The sequence below is a fragment of the Pagrus major genome, chromosome 5 (assembly GCF_040436345.1).
Source record: "Pagrus major chromosome 5, Pma_NU_1.0".
Classification (NCBI taxonomy): Eukaryota; Metazoa; Chordata; class Actinopteri; order Spariformes; family Sparidae; genus Pagrus; species Pagrus major.
The window spans coordinates 18,160,282-18,184,061 of NC_133219.1; the positions used below are offsets into that span (position 1 = coordinate 18,160,282).

General features: G+C 39.3%; 1 protein-coding gene across 1 annotated transcript in view; it reads left to right on the plus strand.

Annotated features, from left to right (window-relative positions):
- The window catches only part of LOC140995917 (protein unc-13 homolog B-like), a 66,823-nt gene that overhangs the window by 11,199 nt on the left and 31,844 nt on the right, over positions 1-23,780 (plus strand). The window contains exons 6-15 of the mRNA XM_073466077.1: positions 3,593-3,734; positions 4,316-4,485; positions 4,763-4,878; positions 6,360-6,523; positions 7,595-7,745; positions 18,722-18,790; positions 19,285-19,374; positions 20,010-20,138; positions 21,417-21,544; positions 22,299-22,384. Coding sequence (XP_073322178.1) covers positions 3,593-3,734; positions 4,316-4,485; positions 4,763-4,878; positions 6,360-6,523; positions 7,595-7,745; positions 18,722-18,790; positions 19,285-19,374; positions 20,010-20,138; positions 21,417-21,544; positions 22,299-22,384 — 1,245 coding nt within the window. The remainder of the gene's footprint in view (positions 1-3,592; positions 3,735-4,315; positions 4,486-4,762; positions 4,879-6,359; positions 6,524-7,594; positions 7,746-18,721; positions 18,791-19,284; positions 19,375-20,009; positions 20,139-21,416; positions 21,545-22,298; positions 22,385-23,780) is intronic.

Here is a 23,780-nt window from a genome sequence, read left to right on the forward strand (position 1 = left end):
AGTAATACACAGCAGAAATACACAGTAGAAATACACATACCACAGTAGAAATAGACAGTAGAAATACACATCACACAGTAGAAATACACAATAGAAATACACAGTACACAGTAGAAATACACAGCACACAGCAGAAATACACAGCACACAGTAGAAATACACTGTTGAAATACACAATAGAAATAAACAGAACACAGTAGAAATACACAGTAGAAATACACAGCACACAGTAGAAATACACAGTAGAAATACACTGTTGAAATACACAGTAGAAATAAACAGAACACAGTAGAAATACACAGTAGAAATACACAGTACACAGTAGAAATACACAGCACACAGCAGAAATACACATCAGAAATACACAGTAGCAATACACAGTAGAAATACACAGCACACAGTAGAAATACACAGTAGAAATACACATACCACAGTAGAAATAGACAGTAGAAATACACATCACACAGTAGAAATACATTATAGAAATACACAGTGCACAGTAGAAATACACAGCACACAGCAGAAATACACATCAGAAATGCACTTCAGAAATACACAGTAGCAATACACAGTAGAAATACACAGCACACAGTAGAAATACACTGTTGAAATACACAGTAGAAATAAACAGAACACAGTAGAAATACACAGTAGAAATACACAGCACACAGTAGAAATACACAGTTTAAATACACAGTAGAAATAAACAGAACACAGTAGAAATACACAGTAGAAATACACAGCAAACAGTAGAAATACACAGCACACAGTAGAAATACACTGTTGAAATACACAGTAGAAATAAACAGAACACAGTAGAAATACACAGTAGAAATATACAGTTTAAATACACAATAGAAATACACAATAGAAATACACAGTACACAGTAGAAATACACAGCACACAGCAGAAATACACAGTAGCAATACACAGTAGAAATACACAGCACACAGTAGACATACACATCACACAGTAGAAATAGACAGTAGAAATACACATCACACAATAGAAATACACAATAGAAATACACAGTACACAGTAGAAATACACAGCACACAGCAGAAATACACAGCACACAGTAGAAATACACTGTTGAAATACACAGTAGAAATAAACAAAACACAGTAGAAATACACTGTTGAAATACACAGTAGAAATAAACAGAACACAGTAGAAATACATAGTAGAAATACACAGCACACAGTAGAAATACACAGTAGAAATACACAGTAGAAATACACAGTTTAAATACACAGTAGAAATACAGAGTAGAAATAAACAGTAGAAATACACTGTTGAAATACACAGTAGAAATAAACAGAACACAGTAGAAATACACAGTAGAAATATACAGTTTAAATACACAATAGAAATACACAGCACACAGTAGAAATACACAGCAGAACTACACAATAGAAAGACACAGTACACAGTAGAAATACACAGCACACAGCAGAAATACACATCAGAAATACACAGTAGCAATACACAGTAGAAATACACAGCACACAGTAGAAATACACATCACACAGTAGAAATAGACAGTAGAAATACACATCACACAATAGAAATACACAATAAAAATACACAGTACACAGTAGAAATACACAGCACACAGCAGAAATACACAGCAGAACTACACAATAGAAAGACACAGTACACAGTAGAAATACACATCACACAGTAGAAATAGACAGTAGAAATACACATCACACAATAGAAATACACAATAAAAATACACAGTACACAGTAGAAATACACAGCACACAGCAGAAATACACAGCACACAGTAGAAATACACTATTGAAATACACAGTAGAAATACACAGCACACAGTAGAATACACTATTGAAATACACTATTGAAATACACAGTAGAAATACACAGCACACAGTAGAAATACACAGTAGAAATAAACAGAACACAGTAGAAATACACAGTAGAAATACACAGCAAACAGTAGAAATACACAGTAGAAATACACAGCACACAGTAGAAATACACTGTTGAAATACACAATAGAAATAAACAGAACACAGTAGAAATATACAGTTTAAATACACAATAGAAATACACAGCACACAGTAGAAATACACAGCAGAAATACACAATAGAAAGACAGTACACAGTAGAAATACACAGCAGAAATACACATCAGAAATACACAGTAGCAATACACAGTAGAAATACACAGCACACAGTAGAAATACACAGTAGAAATGCACATCACACAGTAGAAATAGACAGTAGAAATACACATCACACAGTAGAAATACACAATAGAAATACACAGTACACAGTAGAAATACACAGCACACAGTAGAAATACACTGTTGAAATACACAGTAGAAATAAACAGAACACAGTAGAAATACACAGCACACAGTAGAAATACACAGTAGAAATACACAGTTTAAAAAACTATCTTATCGGCTACCGTGCTTCTCAGCTTCCTAGTCGGTACTGGGCATGTGCAGCTCTCAACAGAGAAGCAAAATGTCTCACTCCTTCCCAACTTCCGTTGTCAGCTCCAGAAAAACGATGTGTCTAATTCAGAATTCTATTAAGATGACTTTTTCAAACACGTCTTTCTGGTTGTAGTGTTGTGAGGTATATGATCTGCTGCTTTCTACTGTTTTAGCAGTGCATTCTTGAGAACGAACATGATACACAAGGAATAACAATAGGGCAAACTCCTCTAATGGCAATGTCAAAAGTCAAACGCCTTTTTAGTTGGTTTATCTGCACTTAAAAAACCCTGCAAATACAACTTTGGTGTAAAATTGCAGGGGTATTTGACATAGAAGGGTAGATGAGGACGCTCCCACTCACTCTTCCTGGTTAAATCAGTCACCTTATGTTCTTCTAAGGGCAACACTCTTCAGTGGTGTAAAGCCTTGTTTACTGAGCAAGGCCAGAAAGCTCATGTCAACCGTCCTTCAGTTAAACAACCTCCTTGGTACCTGTTGACCTTTTACTTCAAAGAAATGTCTCCAGACTCGTTTCATGAGCCTTTAATCTCCATCTCTCAAACAGTTTTCTGTAACTTGGATACAAGTGAAGCCAGACAGACGGTCTTCAAGGCAAACACTTTGTATGGATTGTGTTGACGCTGTTCGAGCCAATGTGTCACAGACACTGCTTCTTATTGAATGTGCTGCTTTGTTATCTTGACAGCCTGGTACAGAAACAATATGCGCAATACAAAGGGCGATAATTAAATTGTAAATACAACAGATATGCATGTTGACATTACTCTCAAATCGAACTCTGTGTCTGCTCTGTGTTTGTTTTTCCTTGAAAGCCAGGAGTCTTAAACTTTTACAACTTGTTGCACAGAACAGCAGAACAGCGGGTGACAACAGTTGTTTAAGTAATATGGTGTGAAATGTTGTTACCCAACATCTGCCTGTGAGTCGTGAGTATTGTGTTACGAGGCTTTGCATAACTGTGTGGGTGATATCTTGTGTTTTGTTGTGTGTGTGTGAATGAGACAGAAAGATGAGGGTAACGAGTAGGTGTTTGTTGTTCTTATGCAATTTTCATAGTCATTCCCTCTGTTTATGTGTTTATCTGTGTGTGTTTTATCAGTTGTCAGTGCACAGGGTCTCCAGGCCAAGGACAGGACGGGCTCCAGTGACCCGTATGTCACGATCCAAGTTGGGAAGACCAAGAAGAGAACAAAGACCATCTACGGCAACCTGAACCCAGTCTGGGAGGAAAAGTTCAGCTTGTAAGTTCAGCCTGTTATTTTCCTTCCTGGTTGTAAAGCACAGCTGGAGCTCAGCTGTCTGGCAAAGTGCATGAAAACAACCCCACAGTGACAATCACCTTGCACTGGTAGAAAGGAGGTTTCAGATGGTAAACCCACTCAGGTTTTTTTTTTCTGATTTCACTTATTATTGTTTGTTAGAGCTCTTCTCAGCACTGACTCTTCTGTTAGCATTGGTGTGCCTGATTGTTACTCTTACGAGTCTTATGAACCAGCTGTGAGGTAGAAAACACCACACTGTAAAAAATGTATGTTATCAGCAAAAGTCGTGCATTCAAAATCATACCTAACTATCATATCATAAGTTATATAGTATGTTGTATTTGTGTTTTAGACCTTCACTTTTTAACCACATTTAGCCCAGATGCTGAAACATTTTTCCTCGCCAATCAACACATAATGATAATGAGGTGCCCAACTTTTTAAGTATTTTTGAACATATGTTTGTTAGCCCCTTGCATGCAAACCTTCGACCTTAGCCTTCTGCTTCTACATTTATTAAGGCAACACCCCAAACCCTCCTGTTCCCCCTGTCTCCACAGCGAGTGCCACAACTCATCAGATCGTATCAAGTTGCGAGTTTGGGACGAAGACGATGACATCAAGTCACGAGTGAAGCAGCGTCTGAAGAGGGAATCTGATGACTTCTTGGGTCAGAGCATCATCGAGGTCCGAACTCTTAGCGGAGAGATGGACGTCTGGTACAACTTGGGTATGTCGTCACTCACAGCCACTGAAATAGGGGAAACGTAATGTATGTGTGTGTGTACATTTCTGTGATTGTCCGTGTGTGTGTGTGTTTTGCTTATTGGCACAGATTTTGGAGCACTGAGTGTTTTAGTTGTCATCATAGATCCAAAGTTCAACTTAAGTTCAGCTGTGAGCGATGCATCATTGCAGAGTAACTGTGTGTATGTGTGTGCATGTGTGGGTCTGTGTGTGTTTGCATGTGTGTGTGTGTGTGTGTGTGTGTGTGTGCGTCTTTACAGAAAAGAGAACAGACAAGTCGGCGGTGTCTGGTGCCATTCGTCTTCAGATCAGCGTGGAGATCGAGGGAGAGGAGAAGGTGGCACCCTACCACGTACAGTACACGTGCCTTCATGAGGTAGCACACACACGCACACATAAATACACACAAAAACACACACAAATGTACCCTCATAATGAGGAAACTGACAGGAATAAGCTGAAGTAGGAAGTCTGGGTGTAACTGCAGTCATGCTCATGCTTGTCACTGCCAGCACTGTACATGTGCAATTCTCAACAGAGATGACAAGGAAGCCGCCGTCAGCTCCGGAAAAATCAACGTGTTTGATCAGAATATTTGGATTCAGACTTTTTTGTCTTCTTGATGCAGTCTGGTGATATAAGTATGTATGGTGACTTATATATACGTCACATCTACAAGCATATAATGTATGTGTAAGGCATACATAGCCATTATACATGGTGTTTACATATTTTGTCAAATATAATTTTTATTTTTTGAGATTGTCAAATTGTGCATCATGCAACTTGCACTACCAAGGCCGACCGCTGAGCCCTTACAGAAGACGTGAACATTTGTTTTATAAAGTCAATAAAATGCTCAATTAAAGGAGACCTATTATGTTTTTTCCTATTTTCCTCTCCTTCTCTGTTTAATGTAGGTTCTTGTGCATGTAAAAGATCTTGTAAGTTAAAAAGGTCAAAGTCAGCGCCAACAGGAGCTCCTCTCCCCCCCAGACAAACATTGCTCCTGAAGTGCCTGAAACGCCTCGTCAGTAGTCCAAGCTACGACGCTACGTTGCACAATCTTGTAATAATATGCCTTTATTCATGGTAGAAGTGAACCTAATTGGAAGCTGAATACAGGACAGTATGGGTGACAGTAGTGCTGGATCAGGCATGTGTGAGCTGACCAATCAGAGCGGACTGGATATTCAGGAGGGGTGGCCTTAAAGAGACAGGCACATCTCAGACAGAGGGAGATACAATGCTGCCGCCCTGGACAGTGTGAGAAAATTGATGGGGTTCTAAAGCATTAAAGCACATAAACCTATTCTAGTAGTAAACAAAAATAAAATTCTGAATCTGTATTTTCCGGAGATGATGATGTAAGTAGCCAACAATTGAGATATCTACTTTCTTCTCATCTCTGTTGAGAGACTTGTACGCACTCATTAATAATCAGGCAGGAAGGGTTAGGACTAATCTTTCAATAGCAAACTGTTAAGCACTAAACGAAATCAATAACAAAACAGGAAATGAATCATGTTAGGAGTTTATTATTAGAGACGTCGATCTGATGTTTGACTCAAAGGTTTTTCATTTTTGTCAAATCGTTTCTCATGCTCAAGGCTGCTCACATGAACAGGCAAATCATGTAAACTTTTAATAGCGCAAACTTTTAAAGAAGAAAAATGACTTCATCATGATCCCAAATTTCAAAATTGTGTCCGATTGTGATGATTTTTCAATAACTTTTAAAGCCACATCTCAGCTCACTACTGAACGTTAGTTGTTTCTGTAAATAACTGCTGACAGTTGTTTACTTTTTTGAGCACTGCTGATGTTTTCTTGGTTACTCAACCTTTTTCTTTGTAGAACATCTTCCACTACTCAACGGATGTGGAGGGAGGCGGCGTGGTGAAGATCCCGTCGGCTCAAGGAGACGATGCATGGAAGGTTTACTTTGATGAGCTGCAGCAGGACATCGTGGATGAGTTCGCCATGCGCTACGGCATTGAGTCCATATACCAAGCTATGACGTAAGTTCAGTGTAAAAATGTGTGTGTGTGTGTGTGCGTGTGTGTGTGTGTGTGTGAGTGTATTTATGAATATAAGTTTGCCAGGCACTTCCCATTCAATTTATCCAACGGGGCATGATGTCAGCTGATTGAGTGCATGTGTGGGTAAATCAAATCAGGAAATACTTGAAATTAGTGTGTGCGTGGACAGTATTTATAGTCCTGTGTGTGTGTGTGTGTGTGTGTGTGTGTGTGTGTGTGTGTGTGTGTGTGTGTGTGTGTGTGTGTGTGTGTGTGTGTTTGTGTGCGTTGATGTGATGAGCGGTGGGCGGGGTTGTCATGAACTATAAACAGCATGCAAATTAGTTTATCTCATCTAATGAGAAAAGATGACCTGTCACCTCAGACATTTCCAGGCTATTTGATTGGATCACTGCAGGCAGGTGGAGACTCAATGAGTGCAGACACACACACACACACACACACACACACACATTTACACACAGTTTTAATTACATTAATAATGTTATAATTTGACCTTAAAGGAACAGGGAGGGTCTATATGTTTGTTTAACGTCTCAAAGGAGCACCATCACATAACATAATAATCATACTGGGAAGCATTGAGTAAGTTGAAGTGGTATTGAGAAGGGGATATAAGCCAATCCAAAACACAGCCAAATGAAAATGGTGATTGAAATACACAGACGCACTGTTGCACATTATAGAAGAGTCTCACTTTTCACTGAAAGCTCACTTAACTTCAGCTATATGTTGGCTCCTTCACTAGAAAAAAAATAAATAAATAAAATGTATTCCCTTTCCTCCCTCCATCAATCTATCTATACATCTAATACAATATCCTCCTTCTCTGTAATTTATTTCTCTGGCCTCTATCTTCGTCTCAACCCCTCCTTTCTTCTGTCCCCACCTGTCTTATCCTCCTTCCCTCCCTCTCCATGTCCATCCTGCCCTTTTATTTAACCTCTCACTGCTTTTAAACCCTCAATCTTCCTCCTTTGAAACCTGCCAACCTCCCATAATCCCTACTTCCCTTTTCTCTGTCTCCCCTTCGTTTCTTTTCCTCCACAGCCATTTCTCTTGCCTGTCCTCCAAGTACATGCTGTCAGGGGTGCCGGCAGTGATGAGCACCCTGCTGGCCAACATCAATGCCTTCTACGCCCACCCCACCGCCTCCACCAACGTCTCTGCTCCAGCCAGATTTGCAGCCTCCAACTTCGGGGTAGGTGACCACACCACACAATAGAATAAACACAGATAAACACTGATCTTTTATTGCAGTGGACAGGGAACAGGTGATTTCATAATCATTGAGCTAAAAACAGCCTTGGACATCTACACACAAACTTTATCTTCTCTGACTAAAAACTTTTCTAAATTTATAGACATTGAATTATGTAAAATTAAGTTATACCTTAGCCATCTAGTGTAAAAACTACTGGTCTATAGCTGGACGGCTAATACTGCAGCGGTCATCTAAAATTTGCAGTTGAGTGGTTTCTCTATGCTTGTGGCTCATTATTGAATTGTTTTATCAATGGTATATTTAAATTAAAGGTACAACATTGTAGTCAGCAAACTCAGACTGATTTGAAATCAATACTCTACAACACCCTATACTTAACAGTGGCTCTTCGTTGCATGTTGCCAAATAGAAAAAATACTTGAATAATATGTGCACTAAAGAGAAGTCCTTAAAGAGGCAAACAGATACGAGATTAAAGATGACTTAGAGAAAGTATGAAAATAGTCACATCAACACATCCTCATGCCTAAACAGCTGAATAGGTCATTTACCAGTGACTCCCAAAACAACATATATCACTGCTGTGGCATACCAGTGGGACCTTTGGTGTACGCTCACTGTTTGGTTCAGTGGAGACACTAAAACTACTCGGTTATGTTTAGGAAAAGACATTGATTGGGCTTAAAAGAAGTACATTACTTTGGAAACTCAAGTAATGCACACATACATAATTTAGGTTACATTATGTAGGTGATATAACATACATTAAAATAAATCATGTTGACATTTGGTTTCTCACAGCACACGGTCTCCTTGGTGTAACCCATCCACCCCACCCTCCTCACTTTGCAGACCTTGTGGGTCTTTATTCTACGCCACCGGACTTCCTCCTTTGCTGCTGTAATAATCACTACGGCCACTAGAGGTTGCGTCCTAACAAATATTATGGATCGGAATAAGCTACTTGCACAGACAACCTATATGGTTGTTTTTCCATGAAGACTGGTTGTAACACCAGTTTTTTGAACTATCTTGTTGACTAACGTGCCTCTACAGCCAAGGTTTACAAAGCCAAAAACAACCTACCTGATCAAACTTCCACATTTACGCTAATTATTCTTTAGGGCACGGCTTATATAAGACTCAATATTGCAACATTTTTCACCTATCATTTTCTGACCTTGTAGCTGCCACATTGCTAACTTCTTCAGATTGTCTTAATGGTAGTGCATCTACATATGTCATACTTGTTATGGACTTTGGATGCTCAAATTCTAACATACATTACCGTTTGAAATCATCTTTGTATTGGTGTTTTTCTTCTTTCCTTCAATAATGGCTATTGGCTATATATTTGCTAGAGAAAAACAGTTAAATTAGTTCTGCCCACAAAAGAAGTAAATGGTTAAATTTAACCGATGTCCCAATCCCCCAAATACCCTTTAATTTGGATTTTTTTTCTCCAGTCCAGAAAAGAGTAAGTGACCCTAGATCATTATTGAACCACAATGGTGTAATTGGGCTATAAATATTTTTGAAACCCATTTTTCTTTTGGCCCTCTGCAGTCTACTTAGTGTTTAGATTGAATTGGTTTAAACAGCGATTTGTCAGTCCATGTTCAGCTGATATTTGATGCTCGATCCAATTCCAAGTTTGCTGACACTAGACTAACCTACTTTTATTTTGAAGTTTTAAGAGTAGCTTTGCTAAGCAACATATCTGTTATTTAAGCATTATTGTGCACTTGGCACTGAAACAGGAACCTGTTCCTATATAAACCTGAACAGATTTTGATGCTAAGTGTCCAATTTCCTCACCAGTGACTGGTGATTTCTTGTATTCTTATTTAACTGTTGCTCATCTCTGTGTCTGTCTGCCCGTTTAGTTGTCAGTCTGGTTGAACAATTGTACAGTGTTTGTTCTCCATGTACAAAACAAGACTTTTTTGCAAACCCATCATACAAAATCTATTTATAAAGAGGACTTTCTACAACCTTAAAGCTTGAAATACTATCCAAAGCTGTAGTCGTCTCAGCCATCTGACTGTACTGAATCTAACTTTTGTGGCAGGTGATTCCAAACTTTAGTGTACATCTGAGTGCCAAATATTGGCTTGCTAAAAGTAGAAGTCTCATGCTTTCCCAGTAATTCTCTGAAGGGTTATGGGCTGACTCGTTCTCCGTCTGTTTCTCTATTCACTGCATGTTTGTTTGATTTCTCAGACACTGATGTGATTCTGATGAAGCCTGGGAAATCATACATTCACAACAACAAGCAATCAGTCTTAAAAATGCCCTGACATGGGTATCGGTTGCACTGCAATTACAGGTCAAGACAATGACAGTGACACATGGTTGTTCGTCCTCCCAGAGCATTGTAGATACATAAAATCATTAGGATATTGAGGGCATGTTGAGATTCAGCTTTTGGCCCAAGCAGAAAACGTTTTTATTTTATTCTTCACTTAATTAATTCTACTTTCAAGATGCTTCCACCCAAACCCTCACCAAAAAACACAATCCTCTTTTCTTCTTGATATGATTATTTAGGATTATACAAATAGCCTTCAGCCGCTGTATTGACACTGATTTAAGAAACTGCTTTTCTCTACAAAGAGCTTTCAGGGCTGGGATCAAGTTTAAAACCGGACTGCCACAGCCACCAAAAAGAGTAAAAATACACAGTTACACAAAAAATCAACTTTTCTGAAAGAAAACCGAACTGACTTCTCTCCTCTCTCTCTGACCTTATTCCGCAAGTTAAGGCAACCAAAGGGAACATACCATTACCTGGAGTACACTAAGTGCAGAAGATCAAAACATAGCAATGGTCCAGTCGTTTATGGACATTTAATGCGGAAATCTTGCATATTATATCTCTTAAGCCACAGTTCTTTAGCTAAAGTAGGCATCTTTCTAAAGAAGGTGACCTGGTTTGTCAGTAATAATTTGCAATGACCTATAAAGAGCCAGTAGGTGGTGTTCCTTTATGCTGCTAATAATCTTCTTCATTAAAAGGTAATGTCTCATCACTGTGGGATCTTTGGAAAGACTCTGAACCTTGCAGTGACCCAAATTCAGCCCGCGGGCCCCACATGAGCCACAGATGCTGGGGACAATGACAGCTAGAGGCCGAGCTTAATGACTCCTGGGATCTTTGCCAACAGTGCTGGCTTGAGTTCTCCTACTGGTTGCACTCAGACTCCGGTGATATACGAGCGACTGCAAGCAGCATATTCTTGCCCTAATGGGTCACGGGATGCAGGCAGACTTACTCTCACCGTGGGCTACAAATGTGTTCGTCTGCTTCTTGGTTTGCCAGCTTGATAATAAGCCCTGTAGGATAGGTGGATAAGTGTATTTGATATGAATTATATCTAATTAAATTTCACTGAATTGAGGCATTTTTTATGTGGGTATCCGGGTAATTCATTCGTCTTAATTAAGCTGTTCTCTACTTCCCTGTTTGCTCGTAGAGAACATCGGTAACACTCGAGTGACTTCACAGTAATTAATGCATGAATTAATGAATGAGCCGATGCCTGTTATATCATACATTCTAGCATGGAGTACAATATTAGCTAATGTTGTGGCTTCACACATAAAAAGTAATGATCCTACACTGACTACGTTTTAATACATTGATTAACCTGTGACCACTACAACATTTATCGAGGTATTACTTACTAATAGAGAGTGCAAGGCAAGTTTATTTATCAACAAGGCAAAATGCTCTACGTAAGACCAACCACAGCTTAATTGAATACACTGTTGGTACCACAAACCTCTCTATTAAAGGTGAAGTAGCCTCTGAGAAACTACTTCCAAAGTATATTGGAAGCTAACTCCTCCAAGTCGAAGGCAATTACTCAGCCATAAACAATTGTAGAAAAAAACAAAGTTAGTTGGTTGAAACTGATTCGATAACCAAGATGAGCAATAGCTGGTTAGAATCCCATTCCAGTTGCAGTCTTTAGTTGCATGATAGTGATCAGTTATTTATCCATCAGTAAATATTAAATTGAAGCTAAATTGAATTGTATTGTATCAAGTTAGTAACACAGTACAACTACTGTGTATTACTCTAATCAATTACTGTGTAATTTTTTAATGTGAGTAACTAATTTGATTAAGTCCCATGAACCCCATTAATGACACTGCAAAGAGCAAAACAATAAAACCAATGACAATTGTTTGTTTGTAATAACTTACAGGTAGCAATCCCTGCATCACGCACTAGCATACATCAAATTGAATTGTCTTTTTTTGTGATGTAACTTCAAAGTATATCCATCTAATGAATCTACAATACAATATGTGACGCTTTAACATCTCATTAATAACACAACTTTAACCAACGGCCACAAACTAAGGAAGATGACAGCTTGAATTTACCCCCAAACTAGCAGTTAGTCCGTAAGATGTCACTGTTGTGTAGATATCAAAAATGCAAGCGAAGCAACACGAAAATTAGAAAACTGAAATTTCACATCTTCGCAATACAAATCAACTGCCAGTTGTTCACCTGGAGGAGACTGTGATTAAGTGATTGTTGTTATTAGGGCGACGTCATGGCGATTCGGTCTATAGAGCGCACAAATCTAACAGGGATTGTTTTTTTTGTAACAATTTCAAATAATTTGTCTCTTCTCTTTATTGATTTATCATTTTTGGTCTCAGACTGTACAACACACAGGCAGCAGGGAGGTTGTTTTTTACCCTCTGCTTGGCCACACTCTGTCTTTCTGTCTCTGTTCATTTGTCGGAGCTTTTTTCACTCTCTCTGTCTCTCTCTGCTGTGCATCCTCCCAGACAGACCAATCGAAGATCACACACATTATTTCCCTCCTTCCTCCCTTTTTCTGGTTGTTTGTTACTTTTTTTTGTTTTTGTTCAAATGTTCAGCCAAGCCAATTTCAGTGTACCTGTTCCCATGGTAATAAGGTGATTTTATAATCTGTAAAACATCAGCCTTTCCTTTCCTCCCTGTCCTCTGTCTCTGTCTTCTCTCACCCCCCTGCTCTGCCCAGCCCGGTGAAAGATGCTGTCATATCGATCTGCTCTTCCTCGCCTCTGCTCTTCATAATTCATGTCTGAAATCATGTCATCAGCTGACAGTTTTAGTGAAACTGTCTGTTGTGTTGTACAGGTGTGTGGGTGTATTTGTATGCCTGCAGCCTGTGTGTGTGTGTGTGTGTGTGTGTGTGTGTGTGTGTGTGTGTGTGTGTGTGTGTGTGTGTGTGTGTGTGTTTGTGTGTGTGTGTGTGTGTGTGTGTGTGTGTGTGTGTGTGTGTGTGTGTGTGTGTGTGTGTGTGTGTGTGTGTGAAAGAACAAGGAGACTACAGACATGCCAGCATCTCACACCTCCTGTGTTTTTTTTGCTGGGAAGCTGTGGATACTACAGTAAATTTCGCCAGTGGAAACAAACACTATTCACTTTTTGCTTGTTTTCATCATAAATTACCTTCCTGAGGAATAGTTTCTGAGTGAGTACAGTGTGCTGCAATGCCCATTATCCATTATACACCTTCACACCTGAGAGCTCTCTGGTTGTCAGCCATAGGCAGTAATGATGGCTGCTGTGAGAATGTCTAGTTGCTTAACTTTTCTTGAGCTGCTTATCTGAAAAACAATCTGAGCAGCAGCAACAGCTCTCATAGAGTTCTTTAAATGCTCCCTGTTCATGAGCAATGGCTGCTCTTTCGAAGTTTATTATTAAAAAGTTCACTGAAGATTTTGCAGCAGAGCAGGTCCGTAGGTTAACTTCATTACTGTTAATGTTTCATGCGTACGTTTTTTTTTTTTTTTCTAACATCAAAAACCAAATGTGCTCTTTTGAAGTGACACCTCCATCAGGGGTGCCTATTTTTCTGTCTCATCTTTGCCCATTTTGTACTTACGTGACTTGCCTTGAATGTGACTGCACCTGAGTGGGAGAAGAGGGACAGTAGCAGTGGGTGTCAATAATGACTAAGCTGCTCAGTGCAATTTTGCTATAAAGAATTTAAAAGGGTTTAAATTTACACTTGTTCTGGCTGCCTGCAGTCAAAAGCATAAGCCATTAGATTTAAACATTTTGTGCAGAAGGAAATGTGCTTAGAAGCTCACTGCAGTCTGTGCATGAAGTATAATTTATTTGCAGTTGTTCAAGTTGTATTGTGAAATATACCAGTTTAGGGGTTATGTCCTAATTTCATTGGCCTACTTGTGCTAATACAATTGTATTTTGAAGCCTGTGTTTCTCGTCTGTTCGCTGTCCTGTCTTCCCCTTGTGTTTGACTTCGATTTGGTTTGTACTTTAGTTTTTGCTCGATCATTATTTTTTGCCTGCCTTTTGTTGCTTGTGTTTTGTATGGTGGACTTTGGACATTAGCTTTCGTTGAAGCTCGCTTTTAGTTTTTTAACCTGACATGTATTGCTTTGAAGACAACTACTTGTAAAGTCAACCCAGCTTACTAAATGTAGGACTTTGTCTCTGTTTTTTCTTTAATTAGTACCCGATTAGATAGTTCTTTACAGGAAACCTCCTATGGGATTATAAAGAAATAACAGTACCTGTCAGAAAAATGGTTGCCTGTTTCCTTCCATGTTTCTGTTGTTAGTGATTTTCATCTAAAATTAAGTCATCAGAATCAACACTGAAACATATTAAAAGTGAGCTGAGACCTTGCCCTGTAGCTAAATTACCCCAACAGTTTGTCACCAGCTTCTGTTCCGCTCTAGGACTCGCTTATTGAATTGTTTCCTGCTTCGGGCAGCACTTCCTCTGGGACAAGAGCAAAACATGCTGTTTGATCCCAAGAGAATTTAATGTCACCTGCCCTCAGCAACTTATTTAAGGCAACTTTTATTAGCGTGTGGGGATTCAGCACCTGCTCCACAAGGAAAACTGAGTCGCTTTGGTGCTGAAACCAGCATCAGTTGTCAGTACTGTGACACAGAATTTGTTCCGGCTGGAGGGAAAATGTGATTTGGTTGGACTCAGTGCACCCACAATGGGATATTCCAGCCCTATTTACTGTGCTTCAGTGTCAGAAAAGAGGCATATTGTAGCTTGTTCTGAGCATCACTGAACAATTAGGTAATGTCTTGTGGATGAGGCTGCTTGTCATAGACGGTCTATAGGTCAGGACAAAAGAGAAATCAAGGACAGGAAGGCAGTAAAATTTAGTAATATTATATGAAATACAAAATAATCTAATTCAGTACAAAAATGAATGAATTAAAATATGCCAATAATAGCTGAATGATTTTAACGTATTAAAAACCCACAAAATACAGAAAAAGGCTACTGAAGGTGTATTTAATGGTGATGAAAACTGAGTTAGTAACTCAGCTCAGTTCTCTCTGAGAATAATGAACCTGATTGCAGACTTAGATGCAAAAAAGTTATTAAGTTCAGCTCCAAATTATCATTTTCATTTTCCCCTTCAGGCTACTTATTTCAATTGTGAGAAGAAACCTTTAGGCTTGTAATATGAATTATTCCCACATTTATCACAAATCTGATTAATCGAATTTGGCATATGCCAAATGATTTTATAGTCACATAAATTGTGTCACAACAGCAGAGGACAGCGATCTTCATGCACCCCGTGACGAGAGTCACTGCAGTAAACCTGAAGGGAGCAACCTGCCCATCAGTAACAAGGAGAGTGGAGAGCCAATTACAATTATTACCGGCTAGTGTGTGTGTGTGTGTGTGTGCGTGTGTGTGTGTGTGTGTGTGTGCGTGTGCGTGTGCGTGTGTGTGTGTGTGTGTGTGTGTGTGTGTGTGTGTGTGTGTGTGTGTGTGTGTGTGTGCGTGTGTGTGTGTGTGTGTGTGTGGCCTTGCTTTAGGGAAGGACAATGTGACAATGTGTTATTTTTTAAAGGTCAAATCTGATCTGTTATCCTTATCTCAGTCTTTTTAGGTCATGTGTGTGTGTGTGTGTGTGTGTGTGTGTGTGTGTGTGTGTGTGTGTGTGTGTGTGTGTGTGTGTGTGTTCTTGAGTTTTAAACATTGAGAATGAGGACAAGTTTTGAAAAGGGAGGACATTGTGTCTGGCTCTCACTTGTTCAAAGGGCTGTTTGAAGATTAAGGTTAAGACTTGGTTCTAGAGGTGAGGTTAAGGTTAGCCTGGCGATGTCGTATATTTTTCTTATTGTCAACAAATCCCATCAGAAGACCAAAACCTCACTGCCCTTCACTGCCATATCTATGACATTCAGACCCAAAGCAATTGGTTCCTACAAAAGACATAAAAAAGTAAGGATTAACAAAAACGATCCAGTGGATTGGTATCAGAACCGATACTGACTTTCAAAGCTGAATATGGATAATCGGATATTGGCTGAGTGATCCGACTGATGTTGATCCGTATTCATCAGTATCCTTAAATGCGATCTAATCTAATCTAATCGATATCGTAGAGAATAAGTCAGAAAGGTGCATCCCTTTCAACAAAAGGGTTACTAATGTCATGAAACAGCTGTGTGTGTTTGTGGTAATAAAGGAACATGTCACCCAATTACTCATTAAAGGTCCAAATTGTAAGAAAGTTGATTGTTGAGTCTCTTTCCCAACTTGTCAAATACAAAATGGCGTTGTGGTTTGGTAGGTCGGGTCAGCCACCAACACAAAGCTTCAGTATTTGATGAGTTGGGAAACAAAGTAAACCTTTAATATTTTGGTAATAGATTTTGGAGACTGAAAATAGTTTCTTCTTAGGGTTTGTTGACAATAAGTACGTAGAATAAAACTAGCCTCATCCTTTATGGTTAGAGCTGAGCTTTGGCATGTAGTTGTGCAGGTTAGTGTTTGGGGATTTCTCCTTCCCTCCACTTCATTTTCTCTCTTCCGAAACCAAACTCGCCCCTCAGTTTCTTAACTCTCACTACTCACATATGTAACACTATGTATTTCCACTTTCTCCCCCATAATTAATGGCTACTTGCATTGTCCCCACCACCATGAGATGCACAGATAGACACAAACAAAACAAGAGTTGAAAGAGTCTCTCAAGGGCTTATTAGAATTTGGCTTTTTTTTTTTGTTGTTGTTGCTTTTCAGTGCCAGTTAATGTTGGCCAGTGTTCATACTTTCATCCAAAGATAAAAACAAAGGGAAACCCTTTCCAACATACTAACAGTGCACAAACTAATTGCTATGCATTCATGACTGGCTACTTTTCTAAGGAAGTAAAAGGTATGGCAGATGTCCAACTGTTTAGCTTTTTAACTGTCATGTATCAAATTGCACCAATGTGGGATTCACCGGTGTTTTTGCCTACTAGATAAATGTATTTCTCCTGCAAGTTTTTGCAGACCGGTGAATGACATTTGCCAGTTTCTAGTGAGACTGGAAACCTTGCTTCTCTTTCTTCCTCCCCCTCGTTGTCTCTGTCAGACAAAACTCATTTTATCTTGTTAGTTTGTCAGCCATGTCGTGACTCCCACTACGCCAGAGTCCTCTCTTTCTCTCTTTCTCTTTCTGTGCTTCTCATTTTCTGTTGTTTTCTTGGCATGACATGTAAATACATTTGCGATGCCAAAACATATGAAGGAGAGTAGTGGATAAATGACAAAAATAAGCATTGGGGATACCGCTACTGGCTGGCAGCTCAGGTACTCGAGCTGTTTGGCCATTGATCATAGGGTGCTTCAGTCCCTTGCTCCTCCTGTCCATGTGTTTCCATGTATTTAAGCAAAACACAAATTGCTCCCAATGAGCAGGCCCCGCATGTTAGTGTCCAAGTCACTGCACAAAAGAATCTGTTATATGAATTTAACATAGAGAATTGTGAAAAGTGAACATTAAAGTTTTAATCAAATATTTCTGTCCTGGTTGGTTTGGCAACGCCTCTGGTTACTGCATTTAAAGTTGAAACAGACAATGCGTAACACTTGGTGGTATTAATAACCAGGCAGGTTTTGTTACTTACTGATCTAGTAGAGGGAATGCCAACTGAATGTCAGTTTTGAATCATCTCAAGTCAGACTAGTTGGGGGAAATACATATCAGCTTGTTTTACATTAGTGTCAATCACTCTTTCTCTTCGCCTTCTTTGCCTCCTCTATCAGCTGGGTCGACTTGAGCCAAGCTGAGACGTACCATGCAGTGGAAACAAGGCCTACAAACAACTAGTGTATGTTTATAGCACAGCCAAACAAACTGAAAGGAGGCTGAAAGGATTCATTGAAAATTCAAAAAAGAAGACAAAAGACAGTCAACAGTTACATCTGACATGTTAATACTGAACTTTCCACATGCACAGCCACATCTTTTACCTCACATCTACTACATGCATGCAGCGCTTCCTGGATACACAATGAGAATCAGCAAAACCAACGCATTGAATGGCTTCCAAATACAAAATGAATGCAGCGGCTGTGTTAGTTCCACATGCAGTCCTGGTCTACATTCAGCGTTTCTCACCAGAGCGTGTGTGTATCCTTGAGGTCTAACAAGAGTGTTCAGTGCATCTTCTTACTCATAAAACATTTGCAAAGCTGATCTTTTTTGTCACTAAGTGGATTATATGAAACTGACAGCAGATTGTGAAATTAAATCCACCCGTGTGGTTTCATGCATCCTCAATGGGGTTAGCAGCAGTCAAAATATACAAGAAAAGAAGAAGAAAGGAAGGAAGGAAGAAAGAAGGAAAGTAAGAAAGAAAGAAAGAAAGAAAGAAAGAAAGAAAGAAAGAAAGAAAGAAAGAAAGAGTTTCATCAACATCAATGGGAAGACTTCTGTCTACATTTTGATATACTCCTAACACAAAAGACATTCTGTCTTCCCTGGTAGTCTCCGTAGTGCCAGCCTACACACATATTCAGGCGGAGACATACACTCAGACATATTCAAACATGTACAGGCTGCAAATTGCTCATGTCTGTGTCTTCCCCGCTGTCTGAACTCTGAACAAGTGCAAGATTTTGAGAAAAAAAACCCTCTTTGCTCTTTCCAACAGAGAGATCGTTTTGTGAAGCTCCTCGATCAGCTGCACAACTCCCTGCGTATCGACCTCTCCATGTACAGAGTGAGTCTCAGCTCTCAGCTGCTGTTATTCTTTTCTTCATACACATACATATCTATAGCTGCAGTTCCATCCCAGTGACATTTAAATTTGTCCTCCTCATTCCCAAAAAAAAGGATGGTAGGTGTTTTGCCATCTTCTGCTGGCATTTGACTTAATAAACCAATAAGAAAAATATTTTCTTCACAGCTACTCAGACGTTGTTTATTTTTTCTATCTCTTGAGTTTATTCTGGGATCACAGCAGGTTTTTCATATAGTTTTTTGTCTGGATGGTGTGCTTCTGTCTTTTCAAATTAATTATGACTGCTTGTAATCAGTTATGCAGAGATAAATTGAAAGCTGAGTAAATTGGAAGCTCGATATTATGAACATTTTAAAGGCAAACAAAAAGAAATCAGTCATAGAAAAAAATGGAAGATTGACTTTGCAATGCAGAGAAATAAATGGTTAACTGAGCTCTATTACAAGTGTATGTGTGTGTGTTTTTTTCCACAGAACAACTTCCCAGCCAGCAACAAGGCTCGCCTCAATGACCTCAAGTCAACGGTGGACCTTCTCACGAGCATCACCTTCTTCAGGATGAAGGTAGAAACAAAATACCAGCTCAATAACCACCAAATGCTGAAACCAGACATCAGATACATGCAACGCTGCTTGACTGATTTCACTATGGAAGACATTATATATTTTTAAAACCTGTATTTTTTATTTTATGTTTTTTTTTGTTTCAAAACAGGTGAAAAAACTATAATAATAATAATAATGATAATGTCTCTCAGAGCTTTTGCTGTTGAATCCAGTCTGTTATGGGAAGATTGATCCCACAGTGGAGTACAGAGGAAAGATCATGGATCTCTGTGTGTTTGTGTGTTCATGTTTTCATGTATCCATGCATGCATATTTGTTTTCTATTCCGGCTTGAAATGAAGCAAAAAATGTGGAAAATTATATTTCTGTTTATAATATATTTCCATTTGTACATATTGGTAATGACCCTCCTACACCTTGGGATTATGTACATATTCTGGATATCAAAAGAAAACCATAAGCTTCAATTTTGAGGATGTTTGTGTTTTGACTTTTTATGCTTTCCTCAAAACCTCATATGAGACGCTCAAAAATATCTGGTGATCACAGCTTCTTGATTGTATGACTATCTTGAGTGTTTCTGTACAAGGTTTCTGACTTATCTTCCCACTCCAACGTCCGGTCTCGTGTAGGTCTTGGAGCTGCAGAGTCCCCCCAGGGCCGCCAACGTGGTGCGGGACTGCGTCAAGGCCTGCCTGAACTCCACCTACGAGTACATCTTCAACAACTGTCTGGAGCTCTTCAACCGGCAGTTCCAGCCAGCCGTGCAGCCAGTGAGTTGCTAAGCATCTGCATGTTTTGAGCTTTAGCCCTCTGGACAAATGGGTCTGAGAGAAATGATAATACTGGATATGTGTTTAAGATTGTATCTTCTTGCTTTGGGAATTTTATACTGTAAAAGTTGTTGATTCCCTCCCTACACAACGTTGGTCGATCTTCATACTGCATTTGTCCTTTAATTAATGGTACATATATGCTCACATATACATAACTTAACGTAACCATAAGCAAAACACTTATTTTAACCCAACACAATAATATTTTCCTTAACCTAACTAGGTAGTTTTGGTCCCTAAACTTAATCAACCTGTGACAATTTGACATCATTAGACGCCACTTATTGGAAAGAAAAGTTCACAAAAAAAAAAAAAAAAATTCAGTCATTATCTCCTCACTCCAATGCTGATGGACAGTCAGTGAAGTTTGGAGCGCCACAGCAAAACAGCATTGTAGCATTCTCCTACTGAAGTAAATGAGGACTTCTTTTAAAAGATTTTTTTAAAAGACGTTATTTACAGACATTTATTTAGTTAGATTACACAAAGCAGTTTTAGGGTCTTGGAATATTTCTGTAACCTGGAAAAAGACTGACTCAGTGGCTCATATTAATCTCAGTACCGCACATGCTGGCTTAGCCCTAATTGGTGCACTAATTAACTGAGTCTCCCTCAGCTGAAAAACACTGAATATTTTTAACCATGCTTGGAAAGATTCATGTCTTAATGTGTCTAAACTCATTAAACCAGCCTGTGCTCAGTATAAATTATCAATACTTTGCATTATAATCAAGTAAAGTCTCCTTTTCAACTTTATGGAGTGTGCAGAACCTTGTCACATAAACATGCAGCCAAAATATTTGATAATAAATGGTGTCAGAGCAGTGGAGGAATAATATTGTAATTATTGTTGTAAATTATTCAGGGCAGATAAATCATCGAAACACAACTGCTGAGCTCTCAAACTTGTTTTTGTTCTGTGTTGTGACTCTTCTCATAACAGCACGTGTTTCTTTTTGCATGTTCTGGAAATTTGGTTTTGGATTTTTCTTCTTCTCATAGGTGTATAAACAAATCATGTCAGCCAACTAAATACTTACATTTTTACATCTTCTGTCTTTTTCCCTCGCGCAGCCGGAGCCAGAGAAGAAAAAGAAGAAGAAGAAGAAGAAGGAAAAAGTGGAAGGAGAGGAGGGGGAGGGGGAGGAGGAGGAGGAGGATGAAGATGAAGACGAGGAGGAGGAAGAGGAAGAGGAGGAGAAGAAAGAGGAGAGCCAGCAGGAGGAGCAGGGTCCGAGCATCCAGAATCTGGACTTCTGGCCTAAACTCATCACGCTCATCGTGTCCATCATCGAGGAGGACAAGAACTCCTACACGCCCATCATTAACCAGTCAGTACTGAGCTTTGTTCTGTGTCCTATACCAATAAGTTGTTGTCTTTTTGAAATATTGCTCATACATGTAATGTAAATCCATCCAACTTACTTAACATGAGATGTGTTTACAGGTCTTTGGGAGTACTACTGCATACAGTATGTGGAAAAAGTAGCATAAAGCATTTTGTTGCTCCAGAAGAAGCTGCGTGTAATCTAATAAATTGCCTCCAGTGATGTCGCTCTGTGGCAGTTGCATTGTGGGTAATGTCAGCACCAGGTTTTAAAAAGCAGTCCACCAGTCTAGCATTGCAGTCCTATAACACTTATTTTGGATAGTTTAAAAAGGAAAGATCAGCAGAATCAGAAATCGCCTTTTTATTCCACACATTCTTCTTCCTTTTCAAAACCTGCCACCTACATTACCCACAATGCCACTGAGTAACATCACTGGAGGCAATTTATCAGACTAAATGCAGCTTCCTCTGGAGCCACAAACAACTTTATACTACTTTTTCCACATATGCAGTAGTACTCCCCAAGACCTGTAAACACACTTTAATGTGTAAAACTGGTGAAGTTGCCATTTAAAGATGCTCGGTTTATGTGTTTACCTGTTGTCGTACTTCTGATCAAATACACACAAAGCATCTGTTAGCAAGCCGAATGGCTAGCAGAATATTAACAAACAGACATAACTACGAAGAGGATAACTAAAGCTACTAACTGCTATTTGTCTTGTCCTGACTCCTGACTTCTTCTTCACTTCTAGGTTTCCTCAGGAACTTAATGTGGGTAAAGTCAGCGCTGAGGTCATGTGGATGCTGTTCGCTCAGGACATGAAATATGCCCTGGAGGGTAAGACTATGTGTGTCTGTATACAGTGTGTGTGTGTATCTAAGTGTGCGTGTGTGTGTGTGTGTGTGTGTGAGAAAGAGTAACAACTCAGACAGTCTTGCTGTTTTGCCATCAACTCTTTCCTCTCTTTGCCACCATGTCTTCCAGTTTTGCATAAAATCGACCACTACAGCTGGAACAATGGTGAGATCGTAGACACACATGATGTAGTGGATCACAAGATACAGTCAGAACAAACAGTAGAGGCACAGCTGCTTTATTTTTTGCCTGGTTGTCTATATTGGATCACAAATTAGAGTTATGGAGTCCAAAAAAGCACATTTGATCAAACGTCAGCAGGTGTCAATGGAAAGCAGACTCGCCTATAGGCAGAGTTATCGTAGTTTTGTGTTTTTCATTAGTTTTTATTTTTGTTTTAAGTGCAGTTTTGTCTCCAGAGTATTGTTAAAAATGATTTGTTTAGCTTAGTTTTCATTAGTTTAAGTATTAGCTTTAAGGGTTTTTTTTATATAATGGGGGATGTTGTGCAGGGGCAGGGGGTTTAGCTATTAGTTTGATTTGATAACAAACTTAAATAATGAATAACTTCAGCAGTGAGATGGGCCTCAGATATGAGGCTCTCCACATTATACTGTAAGCTGTTTTCAACATATATGCACATGCAACTGTTTCAAGTGAGCCATCAACATCAGATGACTGTGACACACTGTCTATCTGTCTCAATGGAAACCTGCTCAACTACTCAATATTCCAGCTTTTGAGTGTGTCTCGTAGAAACTGTAGTATCCTGAAACTCTCTCTAGCACACTGAGGCATGTCAAACCTAGCTCCCTCGATTTTAGATTTGTTTTTTAGTTTTAGTGAAAATGTCAAGTCTGCTCACAACAGAACACCAAAACCCGTAGAGATGCTGAGTTTTGTAGCCGAGTCAGTACACTGTCCAAAAAGTTTTTTCTAAGACGCTTTCTGACTGAAATCACAAGTTTGATCGCTGACAAGTCCTGCAGTGAGACCCATCTCGAGTGTCTACTCTACCTTCCAGCTGCACTAGTGTTGTCATCTAACTTGATTTTTATTTATGATCATTGCTTCATCAAACTTTCTTCTCTGTTTTCCCTTAACTTTTATTGGTTTGTTTTCCACCGCTGTCACCATCCCAGCTCCCACCACATTCCGCATCCGCAAAGTTGATTTCTATGCTGGTAAGACTGTGTGTGTATGTATGAGGATGTGTAGGCATGGTGTGTGTATTTCTAATATGTCATCCAAAGCAGAGATTCCCAACCTTTTGTGCACTGTAGAATGATTTCATATGGACCAGAGAACGGGAGGGCGGGTTCTCCAAACCCTGTCAGCAGGTCCACTGAAACATAAAGTTTTGACACAAAGTCTACCA